General features: G+C 54.3%; 1 protein-coding gene across 2 annotated transcripts in view; it reads right to left on the reverse strand.

Annotated features, from left to right (window-relative positions):
- STPG1 (sperm tail PG-rich repeat containing 1) overlaps positions 1-15,748 on the reverse strand; it is a 39,170-nt gene that overhangs the window by 1,110 nt on the left and 22,312 nt on the right. The window contains exons 6-8 of one of the 2 annotated variants that reach the window (XM_070403183.1): positions 12,968-13,076; positions 9,218-9,383; positions 1,775-1,965 (exon numbers count right to left, since the gene is read on the reverse strand). In XM_070403183.1, the coding sequence (XP_070259284.1) occupies positions 1,775-1,965; positions 9,218-9,383; positions 12,968-13,076 (466 nt within the window). Of the gene's footprint in view, positions 1-1,774; positions 1,966-9,217; positions 9,384-12,967; positions 13,131-15,748 lie in introns of both variants that reach the window. The other variant, XM_070403182.1, reaches the window with a different exon arrangement.

A 15,748-nucleotide genomic window follows, 5' to 3' on the forward strand; every position in this document is an offset into this window, starting at 1 on the left:
TGAAGACGGAGTCAGCCAGTTGCAGGAGTCTCTTTCGTTCTACGTCAGAGCTGGCGGGGCCAGTGGGACCCCGGTCCCAGCCCCTGCACCATCCGTGTGGGGAGGCAGACAGAGGAAGGGACGGCCCAAGGTTATCTGGTTCTTAACTGGCCGAGGTAGGACTCGAAGTCTGGTTTCCCACCTTCTTTAACCCCTTTTCACTTCTTTGACAATGAAAAATTTACAAAATATTTTTCTATGTAATTTGGGGGGGAAAGGACTGAGTCAAGCGATACTCTTAAGAAGCAAGGTATCAGCTTGGTGGGGTTTTGTTTTGATTGATTTCAGAAATTTCCAGAAGAGCGAAAGCTATGACCCTGCAGGTCCTTTAGGAAACCAGCAGCCGGAACCACAGGGGCTTGGGAGCAAGCCCGGCTGACGGGAAACTCACACTAACACTGACTTGGTTAACGAGGGGCCATGGGTGACCCCTGTTGGTTACCTGGGATGCTGCTGATGGGGCACCTGGCAGTCCAGGCACATCTGCACCCCCTGGGGTCAAGGAGGCAGATGTTTGCCTGTGCTCATGCCCAGGAGGTACCGTCCAACCCGTGTGCCAGGTGTCTCACACCATGCACAGCGCAGAGAAGACATGGACACAAAGCTCTTAGGGGTCTGGGCCCAACAGGGTCAGACAAGGGTCTCCCTTGGCCCCCGGGCCTCCCGAGACCGCCCACTGGAGCTCAGCACTTACAGAAGCATCAGCACAACCCAGATGCTGAACCAGAATGAGCTCTGCCTGGACTGACCAGACGACCTGAGGGTCAAACCTCTGCCGTCTTGTTGGCTTGACTACGTTTCCAAGGCCAAAGCTATGCGAGTGCCATTCTCCCTGTCCTGTCTGCCCTCCATTCTACTCACCTGTGAGTTTGGAGGGGAAGGTGTCTCCCCACCAGACCCACGCACAGGGCTTAAGTCATCTTTGCCTCCCCAGGGTGGGAGCAGCATCCATGCTCATTGAAAGACTGAATTTAACAGGCCTGGCAGCCGCCTCAGCTCCGCCTTCCTCCACCCACCCCACCTGCACACCAGCACACCTGTCCGTGCACACCTGACCTGTGCTCGTAGGTCTGGTCCATGTCAAGGGGGGGTAAATAGCTAAGGGGCTCCATAGACAGCTCCAAATAGGTCCCTCGTGGGATTAGCTCCCAGGTAGGTACCTGAGGTCACAGGTATCACCGATTAAGCTCACCTGTGAACTAGATGGCTTAACAGAGCTGCCCAGTAAACGATCCCCGGTTTGTGCCTGACAAACCAGGCAGAGGGGACGCCCCTGCGCTCCGGCTGCCCCTCCCTCCTGAGACTTGTGGACACCTTGCTCTCCCGGCTCCCCGGCCAGTGATGAAAACATTTGTGAGAAAATGAACTTGTTGACCACCTGACAAGAGCTATGGCCCCTTAGCCCAGAAGACAATGCCTGCAGACAAGGTCAGGGTCACAGACCCCTGGAGCTGTTTCTGAGCCTCTCGATGGTCATGGTCCTTGGTTATGAATCCCTGACTGGATCGTCTCTAAGAGCCCTCTCACTTTAAAAACACACACACACACACACACACACACACACACACACCCAACTTTCATACTCAGAAAGTGTAAGCTGAAAAGTCTTCTAAATCCATTCTAACCCCTATAACCTGTTTGGCAAACAACCTATAAACCAGTGGCATTTGATGGCCCAGGAATGACAAACAATTCCAGATTTGGTTTTTACAATCATTTCAAACAACCCTCTCACCTGGGCCAGGCAAGCCTGGTTGAGTCGGTGCCGCTGTCCACCGCTTGGTGGTGGACACGAACGATGCACTGGAGATTAAATACTTGGTGGGCCCGGCGTAGTCCACAATCTCATACTGACCAGGGCCTGGGAGAGGCGGCTTCACGGGCAGAGACAGAGGCTGGGTGGAGAAGTTCAGGAGGCGGTGTCTCCTTACGACAAGACAGAATGGGAAGATGTCACTCGCGCGGTCTATCGGGGAAATGGTAGTTTTTAGACGTAGCCAAGACCTGCCCAGCAGCAAGCCGGCTGCAGGTGGACAGGGCATGGCACCAGGAGACCTACTTCTTCTTGTGGAGCCACTGCTGAGAGCTGGGGGCCCGGGGCCTCCGTTTCCTCACCTGCACGATGGCGATCCTAACAGTGCCCACAGCGCAGGCCTCAGTGAGATGGGACAGAAAACACAGACACAGCCCAGCACCACGGGAGAGCTCCGTACACGTTGTTGTAATGATGTTGCTGAGCTAATCAAGAATGGCAGACAGCACTGACCTCATCGTCAACCCTGCTCGACTGGCAGTGCCTGGCTGGAGCTTGGTGTAAAGGACGGAGGCTTCGCATGGGCTCTATGAAGAGCGTTGTGATCTACTTGTGATGTCTGCCATGGCCAGGGAAAGAGAACAGGCATCCCGGTTCCAGGGATTTGCTATCCCAAGACTAGTAGATCGCTAGAGACCATTCTAGTATCGACTCCCCAGAGCCCTACCACATGTCTTCCTGTCAAGGCAGGACATGGGAGTAGAAAAACGCTGGGTTGGGGATTAAGGGGCCTCTGCATAGCACCTCCCTTCCATTGCCATGGTCTGTTTTCAGGTCTGTCTCCCCCTCCTTCAGAGAGGGGAGCCTTTCATCTTTCATGCCTGGTGTTGAGAGAATGAATGAAAGGAGTGGAACCTGTACTTAAGCCCGAATTCTGACAGCAATTCACTCTGTGCCTCAGTCTCCCCATCTGTAAAACGGGGGGGGGGGGGGCGGGGGATAGGATGGTCCCTGAGGTCCCTTCCGGCTGTGACATTCCATCAACCCTTGATTCAAAGAGGGGCCACTGGGCTGCCCAGGGAATTCTGGGATTGTTATGGGAATCGCACTCCTCTCCCAGCCATTCAATAGAAGGGCTGCCTGCTCCCGCCTCACACCGGAGGCTTCTCCAAGGTCTCTCACCGAAGGAAGAGGAGTTCTCAGAGCACTGAACAGCCACAGGGACTCACCCCAGCTTGAAGCCAGCCCAGCGGAACAGAGGAGGGAACTGGGATCCTGGCCACCGAGACTCTGCCGCCCTGTGGCCAGCACCTTCTGGAACAGAGGCGTTCTTAAACTCAGCGAGCAGGTGGGGGCCTAGAGCGTCTCAGCCAACCTCCTTATTTTGCTAAAGAAATCGGTGCCCAGAGAAAGCTAGTCGCCCCAAGTGCAAAGCACGTCAAGGGTGATGCGGGCCCAGGACCCAAGTCTCCGGTGCCTAATCATCAGGGGAAGGCATCGGGGGGATTTTTGAGTCTGAGAGTCACACAGACCCGAGTCTGAATTCTAGGCAACGAGACTCAGACAAGTCCCCTAACCTGTCTACCTGTGGCAAGGTGCAATGCCACCCACTCTTTCTACAGGATTTGATGGAGAAAAGGCATGTCAGGCACCTAACGTAGTGCCAGCACACAGTAAGTGCTCAATAAAATTAGTCATTGTTATTGTTATGATTCCTACAGCACTCTGCCCAGCTGCTTGGTCTCAGAGGAGCAGCCGAGCCTCAGGAAAGGGAGGCTAGAGGGCTCCCTCACAGAGTCACCCAGAGGGTGGACCCTCCCACTGCCGGAGGAGGGGGGGCGGTCAAACAGCTGGCTTTGATGCTTATGTTTAGAACAAAGGTACCAGAGGAAAAAGGGGGGAAACATTGCCTCCTTCCCCCCCACCCCACCCCCCACCCCCCAGCTGGCGTGGGAGAACTGGTTATAGCGTGTGATCAGCCACGTCTCCCCTTATAAATAGAAGCTGGCTGCTCCTTGCTCTGGCTTGGGTCACCTCTTCAAAGAACTCCCAGAAATTTGATGAGTGTGTGACTGACACAGCTGGGAAACAGCCTTGATTCCTGGACATTAGGTCTAAAATGAGCCAACCGTTGTATGAGGTCACCCCATTGTCTGAGTCTCCCCCAAGCCCGATTCTTTGAGACGCCCTGAGGTGCCTCCTTCCCCAACCAGGCACACCTGCCGGAGGCTGAGCAGGCAGGGGCAGGGGCTGTCAGCACTCTTGGTGAACATGGGTCAAAAAAAGAAAAGAAAAAGGAAATGGGTGGGAGAGGTCCCTTGCCCTCCACGCTACCAGCACACCCAGGAGTGGCTGGGCCCTGCCAACGCAGCTCTGGGTCTGCAGAGAGTGTCAGCCATGTGTGCGGCTCTGCAGCGGGCATCCTGGGGCATCCAGGCTCTTCTGTGTGAAGACCCAGGCCCTGAACACCCCCGAGGGCTGACAGTCCACTGCAGTGACAATCACGCTGGTGACAGCTGAAGGCAGGGCCGCTTGGCGCTCAGACGCCCCCAGCCGCTAGCTGTGTGTCCTCAGAAGTCTCTGCCTCCCAGGACTCTTTCTGCTTCTGTAGAATGAAGGGTGATACCTGCCACCCAGGTTGTTATGAAAACTAGCTAGTGCTTTACTTGCATTATTTTTTAAAATATTAAATATTAAAGTAGAGATAAAAACTACACTGAGAGTGCAGAGAGAGATACATAGAGAGATAAAGATGATAGATAGATAGATAGATAGATAGATAGATAGATAGATAGATAGGAGAAAGAGAGAGAAAGAGAGAGAGAGAGAGAGAGAGAGAGAAGAGAGCAATCTACCCTAGAAGGGCCAGCATTTGCCCTGAAAGGGACGCAGGAATTCTTCAGGTAGGAAAGGTGGGCAAGGGGGTATTTCCAGCAGCAGAAACAGCAGGGGCAAAGGCTGCAGCCCCATGTGACAGGACCTGGGGCGCAAGGAGACGAAGGGTGAGCCACCTTGCCTGCCTTCAAACCTCCATCCGCCTGTGATTTCTGGGTTTCTGACCATCCACCCTCGCAGACCCCGATGAGAAGCTAAAGGAAAAGCTTCCATGTATGGCCTCTCTGTGCAGCCCCACCTCCTGTGTCCTCTGCTCCCATGTTGTCTTCTGGAAACACCCAACACCACACTGTTCAGCAACTCCGTGCCTTTGCCCATGCTGTTCCTTCTGCCTTTCCCTGCAAACTCTGATTCCATCTTCACTTCTCTCCTGCAGGGAAACTTGCAGGCCGCAGCCCTCTCTCCTCCCCGCCCCCACCTTCCTCCCTGGGGGAGCCTGGGTTTGGACCCTGCTCCAGCACCTGGTGAGTCTGCACTTGGCCTGTTAAGTCTACGTACAGTGCCAACCTGTGGGAGAGTTGGAAGCATGGCCCCAGATAATATCAGTGTAGCTGCCCCTCCATACATTCTAGCCATTCTTTCCTCTGCACAGAACTCGCTGTTTCTATGCCCCTCACTTGGCTAGCTCTTGAGGGAGAGGGTTGTGTCTGACTCATCTTTGAGGACATTCGCTGAACAGCGGAGAAAAGCAGAGGGTTGGAGAGAGTGGGGGAGCCCAGACATCTGGACCCCACGCCCCCAGACAGATTTATCATCGGCCAGGGCTGCTCCCTCCGTGCGGCGGCGGGGCTGGGCCCATCGCAAAGGTCGGGCTGGATCAAACCCGGGGCAGCCCTCCGAGCTTTGCGAGCGGCTTTTATGAGCCTCATGGCTCAGTTATAAAAGCCACCGTGGTCCTGCCCCGTGGAAAGAAAACATCTATCAAAGCTCTGAGTTGGCCACAGCTGGATTAAGTGTGTTTGCAGCTTCCAACGTGAGCTGCTTTCAAATCGCCGAGAATAATGAATGTGTCAGAGGGCTCAGCAGGTCACTGGGGGCGGCATGGAGACCCCAGGACACTCCCAGCGCAGACTCTGCCTCGGGGGTTCCCAGGGTCTGGAGGGATAAAGGGGCAATTTTTCTCCTCATTACAGGGCAGCCGATGCCCCGGGGCTGGAAGGCAGTGTCTGTTTAGCAGGTAGCAGGTGACAGATTACAGCTTTGGGAAGAAGCGCCCATATCTAATTGACAACCCCAGGGGAACTTTAGGTGGGTCCCTCCTAATCACCCAAAGTGAAGGGGGGCCGAGGGCTTGATCCTCCGGGCCCAGCTGTGACAGGGCAGCGAGTCACTGCAAAACCAGTGGCTGAGGGCGCCCAGGAGTAGAGCCAGGGTGAGAGAGATGGCAGTGGGAGTTTCACCTCCTGGCGGGCGGGCGAGGGTGAGTTGGAAGGCTGAGCTGGGAGGAACGGTTTCTCTCCAAAAGCCAGACTCACTCTGATCCATTGAGTCATCGCTGTGACCAACGCTCAGGACCTAAGGATGGGAAGCCGTGGCGGGCCCTTCGCTCTGCAGCCCCCTGGGAGCTGGTGAGTCCTCTGAGCTTCTGAGTCAGCAAAGTGGCCAGAGCAGAGGCCCCCTGTGGTGTGCCCAAACGGGGAGCCAAGCCCTTCCAACCTAAGACACACAGTCACATGCGTGTTCAGCGCATGTACAGCAAACTGCACGGACCTTCGCAGGGGCCCGAGTCCCGGAACAGGGGCGCCCAGGCACTCCTGTCCCTCTTCCCTCCGGGACACCGGGGAGCCGGCAAAACTCGCATTGAGAGCCCGTATCTTTCTTCATCTTACATCATTCCTCCATCATTCAGCATCATGGCTGGCTCTGTTTTTAGAATAACCCAAAGTACACTTCAGTTTTTATCTTCCCGTCTTTTCAGTGAAATCACAGATTTCTCAGCTCCATCCTTTCCGCATGAATTAAAAATCTATTTGTTGGACCTCCTTTGTGGCTCCCGGCTGGCTCTGTGTTCACTGCCCCCTCTGTGCTCTCCTGGGCTTATGGAGCGTCAGGAATGAAAGGATCTCCCCTCTTTTCACACAGAGAGAAACGGAGGCCAGAGAGGTGCTGAGAGCAGCCCCAGGCCCCAGAGCCAGTGAACACAGATGTCCTGCCACAGAGGCTGGGACACCATCTGCTCACCCAGGTAAGCCTGAATGTAAGAGACACTGGGCTTAATAGGTTCCTTTGTGCAGGCCTTCTCAGAGCCTTTAATAAGCCCACGCTCACTGCGATGCTCCCGGGCAGAGGGTTTGTAAGTAGTGCTTCCGAGGCTTATTAACCATGGATCCATTGTTCACAAAGCATCACGGAGAGCCAGTGCGCCCCAGACACCCCCAGACACGCCAGCACCACTGCACTGCTCCGCTGGAGAGATGGGCTGTGTGTGGCCACCGGCCAGCATCCTGCCGCCTGCGCCCCGGCCTGGCCCTGCGTTGCTCCAGGTGAGCCTGGCTGGGGGTGTATGGTGTTCTGTTCACCTGAGCAGCTCCATAGCCTCCAGCAAGAACCTGAAGCCTCCAGGGCCTGTGGACTGGCAGGTACAAAGGCCGTTTAATGAGAATATTTCAAACCGCTCATCTCGATTTAAGCCCAGCCAAGTGACACTTCTCTGGGGAAAGTGGTTAAACACGGAGCATTCCCCACGCTCCTTTCCCCATTTCCTGACGAAGCTTCCAGATGCGGGCTGGGGGCTTGAGCGGCCATGCCAAACACCAGCTGCTCCTATATCCTAATACTAGAGGCCCAGTGCATGACATTTGTGCACTGGGCCAGGGGTCCCTCAGCCCAGCCTATGCCCTCTCACAGTCCAGGACCCCCGAGGGGTCCTTAGCGCTGCCACAGAGGCTGGAGAGGCTCCTGCCACCACTGCTGCGCTCGCCAGCCATGAGCCCAGCTTCTGGCTGAGCAGTGCTCTCCCTGTGGGAGCCCACTGACCACCAGGGGGCAGCTCCGGCATTGAGCGTCTGCCCCCTGGGGGTCGGTGCTTGTCATAGCGACTGATCATTCCTCGGTTCGGTCGATTTGCATATGAGGGTTTTATAATATAGGATGCCTGTAGGGTATAGGGTAATTGCAGCTATGATGGTAGCAGCTGTTTTCAAGCACTTTCTCATCTAATCCTGACAGAACCCCTGAAAGATAAGGTTCTTATTTCCGCCTAACAACGTGGAAACTGGCTCGGGGAGCAGTGTCTGCAGGGGACCGAGTCAGGACTCAGACTCAGGTCTAACTCCAAAGCCGTCCTCTTCCCCACTCTATTCGCTGCCAGAGTAGGGGGAGGTGATGTGCCGTGGTGCCTGAGCCAACCTGAGGCTGGAAGTCCCTGAGGTTTGGAGAGAGCCTGGTCCTGAGCCGGGGGCCTGTTCAGGGTCAAGCTGCAGAACCAGGCACCAGAGGGCAGGCGCAGCTTGTTCTGCGGGCTCCCCCTGAGGCCCGAGTCCCTTCTCTGGATCCTACGCTGCTCTCGTCAGGTTCATGTATTGCTCGGCTCCCCAGTTCCCCTCTCTCCTTGCCCTGGACCCATGCCCATCGTTGTCAGCCTCCCTGGGTGCCCAGACTTCTGACCTATTGTGGCTCTGAACCCAGCCACCTGCTCAGAGGTGCCCGGGCGCCTACACGCTCGGTCCCAGCCCCTGGTCAGCCCTCCCGGCAGCCCGTCCTGCCTGGAGAAGACTCGGCAGGGGTGCGGTCTTAGATGGCACCAACCTTAACTGCAGTTCGTTTTAGAAGTTCTAGGACCGACTGACAGGTTATAAGCCCTGGGAGTGTTTTAGTCTCTTAGGTGAAGGTAACACCAAGTACCTGCCTTTACTTTTTAAGTTTGTGTTACTATGAAGTCACCATTTGTGTCTGCCATCCATATGCCAAATCTGTATTTTTAAATCAGCAAACAACACTGTGAGGCATGAATTACCCCACTTTACAGATGCGGGCACGGAGGCTCAGAGGGGTGGGGGCAGCACTCAAGGTCACCGAGCAGGAAAGCAGCTGACGTTTCATTACCCAGGTCTGACCAACCTCAGGGTCCGGGCTGCTCACCGATCAGCACAAAACTATGCGAGCTCCACGGCTTCTCATGCCTGCCGCCCGGGGGAGGTTGTACGTTGTAAAATGGGATAGTCAGCCCAGGAGAGCACGCATCGTGGGGAACATGGAAAGAGCCAGACAGTTCGGGCCCGATTCCCAGCGGCACCTCGTCAGCCTGTGGACTTGGGCAAATCTCTCTGTCTCCCTGAAGCCCAGCTCCCTCCTCCAGGAAGAACAATCCTGATAACAGGATTGTTATGGTAAGTGAGTATGATGTGAACTTCCTGGTACGGAGTAGCTGTTCAATATGTATTATGCGTGCAGCACACATTTATTGAGCACCTACTATGCATCAACAAGGACAGTGACCTGGCGAGCAATGACACCCCTTCCTTTTCTCCCATGTCGGGGTCCTTCCCAGAACCGCCTTTCAACAGAAAGTTCAGGATCATCAGGACTCACGGGATAAGGGTCTTTTTTGGAATCTTGGTGTGATCGTGTGGGTTGTAATAACCGGGGCCAGGGACTGTCGATGTCGGTTTTAATCCACGGTCAGTTTTTGATTTAAAACAGGACACCAATGTCGTCGGCGACTGCTTCACAAGGGATTCGTTGATATCATAATACCCTAAACAGAAAGAAATTTTTAAACAGATAAGAAACACTTCTCAAATAAATAAAGAGCCATACCTTCCGCCTGAGGATACATTAATGACTGTAAGGCGATACCACTCCAAGACGGACCAATGGAAGGGCTGCCTGAATTAGCTGAAAACAATACTCACCATTTAGCGAACACGGGCCACATGCATCACACACTCAGCCCATGTAATCCTCCCGCAGCCCAGCAATGTGGGTGCTATCACCTCCATTCTAAACGCGAGGAATCTGAGGCTCAGCAATATTAAACCATTTGCCCGTAGACATCCATCTAACCAGGGACTAAGCCCAGCGGCTCCTCCTCGATAAAGTCAGAAGAATTCTTCCAACAGCGGAGTGGTTGTAATAGTGGAATAACGTATTAGGTTCCTGGCACAGAGGAGTTGTTTCGTAACTACTTTGCAATTAACAAATATCTCTTGAACACCTACTATGTGGGCCCAGGCCACCTGTCTCCAAAGCCCTTGCTTTCCCATCATACCCTGTCTCCAGAAACTGTGACAGGACGAGATCCATGTGACTGCACAAAGCTTCTAGGAAGAGCAGGATGCTCTGAGCTGGGGCAGGAGGAAGCAGCTCGCCCTCAGTTTGTGGGTGCCCTGCCAGTGGGTGCAGGCGTAGGGAGTACGAGCAGCGGCACTAGGCAAAAGCCTTGAGGACGTCTGCACACCCAGGCTCCCCAAGACTCCGAAATTAAGAAAATGACTCAACACAATGGGAAAGCCCTGAGCATATGGTGTACATCCCAGCGGCCTCTACAGCGTGAGAAAGGATAGCCTGCATGTGCAGAGCCCAGTCTCAGGCCTGAAGATGACCACTATGAAGACCGTAAGGCCCCTGGCCGTGTTTCCGAAAATGAAGGTGAGTGAATAAGTAAAGCCAAGCCTGAAAGTCTATGCCCGAGGGTGGCATCCAGGTACAAATGGATAAGTCTGAATAAAAATAGGCGCGGCCCCAGGAAAGGGGAGTCATTATATGAGGGGTGGCATTCTGGGTGGGAAAAATATTCCAAATTTCCTAAACATTGTAAAGTTGGCTTTGCTTCAATAAAATGTACTTTTCCGTTGCAAAAATACTGAAAACAACATTACTACTTGATTAGCAAGATTTTCCTTAAACGGTCAGGCCCAGTGAGGGCCAGGGAAAGGTGCCTCGTCACCCCTGTGCTGAAGGGCAATTCCATCACAAATGGCGAAACCTCAACTGTGTTACATGCCTCAGACTTAGCGATTTCACTTTCAGCAGTTTACACAGGGAACAAGCTCGATTGCACACGAGCTGTGAACTACAAGGGTGTTTGCAGCCACTGTATTTATATTAGTGATCAGCTCAAAACCACCTCGATTCCCAGTAAGAGAGCATTTGCTCCTTCACTCATGGCACCACCATACGATGGCCTCCTATACGTCTGCTTAAAAATGATGTTCTGGGAGGATTTTAATAACTTGAAGAGATGTTCCCAGCATATGGCTAAAATTTTAAAGGCAGACGTCCAGCTAGCAGCCTTTATAATATTGGTCCATATCTCTCATTATCTTTCTGTTTCCTTTTCGCTCTCATTTACCGCTACCCGAAAAGGTTAAAGCAATGCCTGGCTATAAAATGCGGAGACGCAGAAGTAAAGAGAGAGGCACGCATGTTCCTGTGGCCCCGAGAGCCCGGGGAGCACTGGTTCCCGAGCACAGCTGGGCTCTGCTGCACGAGGCGGGGCTCCCCGGCAGATCCGATTCTGTGACCCACGTTTGTAAGTGACACTTGAGCACAGGCCTTTCCCCGTGCTCTGAAAGAAAAGGAAAAATAGAGGTGGACACTGGTGATGTGGTTGGTACATCTAAATGTAGGAAATCCAACCAGCAAACAGGTCAAGGTGAGCATTTGCCTGGCGTCGACGGAGGGGCAGGCAGAGCAGCAGATCCCAATCCCCGCTCCACATCTGGTTTTCTCCCACAGAGGGGAAGGGAAACCATGGTGTTACTTCCGAGAGGTGAGAGGTCAAAGAAGGTCCCAGGCCCCTGGCCAGCGGAGGGGGAGGTGTCTGAGGCTCCAGGCAGGCATCAAACCCAAGAGGCCTGGGTTAAATCCAAGGGGACCCTGGGCTAGTCACCTGCCTTCTAAGTATCGTTTCCACCTGTAAAATGGGCACAAGTAATATCGGCTCACATCTCCTGAGCACATGCTCCGTGGGGCTTTGAGAGCTTTCCGCTGAATGGAAAGCCTGGGCACACAGTAGGAGTTTAAGAGACACAGGGCCCTCCCCCATCCTGTTCTCTGCGATAAGACCTCCCGAGGGAGTGGCACCCGAGGCTGGCTGCAGGGGTGCCCGCATCCCAAGGCTTACTGGCGGGGCCTCCGGCCAACCCCCAGAAATGCCGGCTTTGTTCTCTGTATAAACAAACAAGGTGGGGCTTTGCCCTCGGATGATGCAAGGCCGGGGAGCTTTAGCCGGGGCTCAGCCTCCTAATTAGAGCTGATTTTGTTATTCAGCTTCAAACTAATCTCAGCTTTAATCTGCATTTGCTGAAATCTGACGTGCGCTGCAATTTTATCCACACCCCCTCCAGGAGGCAGGATTGCCCCGGCAAACCCTGCTCCTCCTCTGGGTGGGGCCGAGGCTCCCTGGGGTCTTCAGATCCCAAAGCGAAGGTCTGATAGAGCGAGAGCTCCTGCGAGCAGACCTCTCTGCAAAGGGTTCACTGGGGCCGGGAGGTGGGGGAGGAGGTGATGGAGGTGGGGGGTGCGGTGCACAGAGGGTCCAGCCCAGCGGGGAGAACACTCGCTGGCCAGCCCTGTGTGTTCCCGAATCCTGCAGGGAACCGAGTTCAGAAGTCACCATGGATGACCGGGCGACAGTCTCCTCAGTCAGACCCCTCTGGGCTTGGGGCTCGCCCTGTGACACTGCGCAGGTCACTTCAACTCTGAGCCTCCACTGCCTCTCCTGGATCACAGGACTTCGGTGTGGGCCTGTGAGGACAGCTGTGTGAGGCTGTGTGGGAATCCACTCTGTGGCCTGTGTGCCCCAGCGGCACGTGGTGATGCCTGGGGGGGGGGGGGGGGGCGGGGGGGGATGCACACTCTTCTGAGGCAAGAAGCCACTCCCCCACCAGCAAGGCTGCTCTGGGGGCATTTCCAGACCAGCCATTCTTCCCTGGAGGAGGACAGCCGGTCTCTTCCTCATGCTTCTCCCCTTTGTTCAACGCCTGCCTCAACCCCTCGCCGCCCCAGAGCCTAACTCCTTCCAAGGGCTGTCGGTGGGGGACTGGGTGCCCTCAGATCAGATCTGGACTGACCCCTTAGGTCAGTGGTTCTCAACCTTGGCTGCACATTAGAATCACCTGGGAATCTTTTTTAAATCCTGATTTCCGGGCCTCCTCCTCCAGAAATTCTGTTTCTTTCTTATGGGGTGGGGCCACAACATTAGTAACAAAGAAACAAAATTTCCGGAGGATGAGGCCCAGAAATCAGGATTTTAAAAAGATTCCCAGGTGATTCTAACGTGCAGCCAAGGTTGAGAACCACTGCCTTAGGTCCAGGCCAGTGCAGGCGGCTGCCTACCTGGTGCAGGTCCTTCTCCAGGGATGGTGAACGTTCCTCTCTGGGTTTTGGACTGGAACTCGGCTCGGGCACAGACGTTGTTTCTCTGCTTGCAGAACGAGACGGAGGCCTGGGGAGAGACACAGCGCTGTGCCCAGTGCCTGCCTGCTCTTTGCCGTTGTGCCTGGACGAGGGTCACATTTGGGGACAAAATCAAATGTACACCTGTCCTCCTCAGAAAATGAGCTGATGTGAGTGGAGAAGGCCACACGGATAGTGCCTCACCGTCACCCCAGCCGGGACGGCTAGGGCAGTGATGGCGACACTATGACACGCGTGTCAGAGGTGACACGCAAACTCATTTTTTTGGTTGATTTTTCTTTGTTAAATGGCATTTAAATATATAAAATAAATATCAAAAATATAAGTCTTTGTTTTACTATGGTTGCAAATATCAAAAAATTTCTTTATGTGACATGGCACCAGAGTTAAGTTAGGGTTTTTCAAAATGCTGACACGCCAAGCTCAAAAGGTTCGCCATCACTGGGCTATGAGCTCAGCAAGTGTCTGTACAGGGCAGGTGACCCCACACAGGACAGGTGACCCCACACAGGGCAGGTGACCCCACACAGGACAGGTGATCCCACACAGGACAGGTGATCCCACACAGGATAGGTGACCCCGCACAGGGCAGGTGACCCCACACAGGACAGGTGATCCCACACAGAACAGGTGACCCCACACAGGACACGTGACCCCACACAAGGCAGGTGATCCCACACAGGGCAGGTGACCCCACACAGGACAGGTGATCCCACACAGGACAGGTGATCCCACACAGGACAGGTGATCCCGCACAGGACAGGTGACCCCACACAAGGCAGGTGACCTCACACAGGACAGGTGATCCCACACAGGACAGGTGACCCCACACAAGGCAGGTGACCTCACACAGGACAGGTGACCCCACACAAGGCAGGTGACCCCACACAGGACACGTGACCCCGCACAGGACAGGTGATCCCACACAGGACAGGTGATCCCGCACAGGGCAGGTGAACCCACACAAGGCAGGTGACCTCACACAGGACAGGTGACCCCACACAAGGCAGGTGACCCCACACAGGACAGGTGATCCCACACAAGGCAGGTGATCCCACACAGGGCAGGTGGTCCCACACAGGACAGGTGATCCCACACAGGGCAGGTGGTCCCACACAGGACAGGTGATCCCACACAGGGCAGGTGATCCCACACAGGACAGGTGATCCCACACAGGGCAGGTGGTCCCACACAGGACAGGTGGTCCCACACAGGACAGGTGATCCCATACAGGGCAGGTGATCCCACACAGGACAGGTGATCCCACACAGGGCAGGTGATCCCACACAGGGCAGGTGGTCCCACACAGGACAGGTGATCCCACACGGGGCAGATGATCCCACACAGGACAGGTGACCCCACACAAGGCAGGTGAACCCACACAGAACAGGTGAACCACACAGAACAGGTGAACCCACACAGGACAGGTGAACCCACACAGGACAGGTGACCCCACACAGAACAGGTGAACCCACACAGGACAGGTGAACCCACACAGAACAGGTGAACCACACAGAACAGGTGAACCCACACAGGACAGGTGATCCCACACAGAACAGGTGAACCCACACAGGACAGGTGAACCCACACAGGACAGGTGAACCCACACAGAACAGGTGACCCCGCACAGGACAGGTGAACCCACACAGAACAAGTGACCCCGCACAGGACAGGTGAACCCACACAGGACAGGTGACCCCGCACAGGGCAGATGATCCTGTACGGGGCAGGTGATTTGCACATGTGGTTTAATTTCTCTGAACTTGAGTTTTCTCATCTGCAAGACTGCTCAGATAACCCCTGCTCTATCTGACCCAGTGTTGTCGAGGTGGAGCTGGGGGGCAGGAGGCCAATGGAAACCATCTATAGCAAAGTGTTTTTTAAAAAATATTTCACCTAAACATGCAAATTATTTTCATTCTCTTTCCTGTGTTTTCATTCTTTTCAGAACACTCAGTCCTACACCCCCCCACCTGATTCCTTACTGTGCAGTCCCTCTCTCTGTGAACGCAGGGTTTGGGGCATGCTGGGAGATCGGGTACTTTAAGGTTATAATCAGGTTTGTAAGCACTCTCTTGCCTTGACTTTTCTGGACTGACCAGAAATTAAGAATTTTGGTTGATTCACACAATACACATTTGAGAGTGTCCAGTGTGTGTGGAACTCTGAAAGTCACAGAGAAGGAAGTGAAGAGCCCTGAGATCATGCTTGTGCTACACGTGAATCATACATACTTTAAATGCCCATTTGCAGTCCGGCTCCTGTGTCCACTAGATAAAAGATGCCATAAAAATTGTACGTGCGACGGCTGGGAATATTTACCGAAAGAGCGAAAATATTTGCTGGGGCCAGGATGGTTTGATTTTCGGTGATACTCCTTTGTCAGAGAAATGCTTCTCAAGAAATGCAGATGGCATTTTGATTTCGTGTTGACAAAGGCGGGGGAATTTAGCTTTTCCCAGGGTCCTAATGGCTAGGCTGCCTGCCGAGACGGCAAACAAAAAGATCAGATGGAGCAGGCTAATTACTGGACCCAGGGCGAGGAGCCAGGCTGCCGGAGAGGAAGTAATAACACGGAATCGAGGGGAAGGATTCGAATGGAGGAGCGGGGGCCATGGTGAGCAAAGGCGAAGAAAGGCCTGGGCAGACCTCAGCGCGCAGTGTGGCTAACAGGATTATCGCATTCTGCTCCTCGCCAGT

Source organism: Myotis yumanensis, unplaced genomic scaffold (genome assembly GCF_028538775.1).
Source record: "Myotis yumanensis isolate MYYU_CA2020_CCGP unplaced genomic scaffold, mMyoYum1.0.hap1 SCAF_2, whole genome shotgun sequence".
Taxonomy (NCBI): domain Eukaryota; kingdom Metazoa; phylum Chordata; class Mammalia; order Chiroptera; family Vespertilionidae; genus Myotis; species Myotis yumanensis.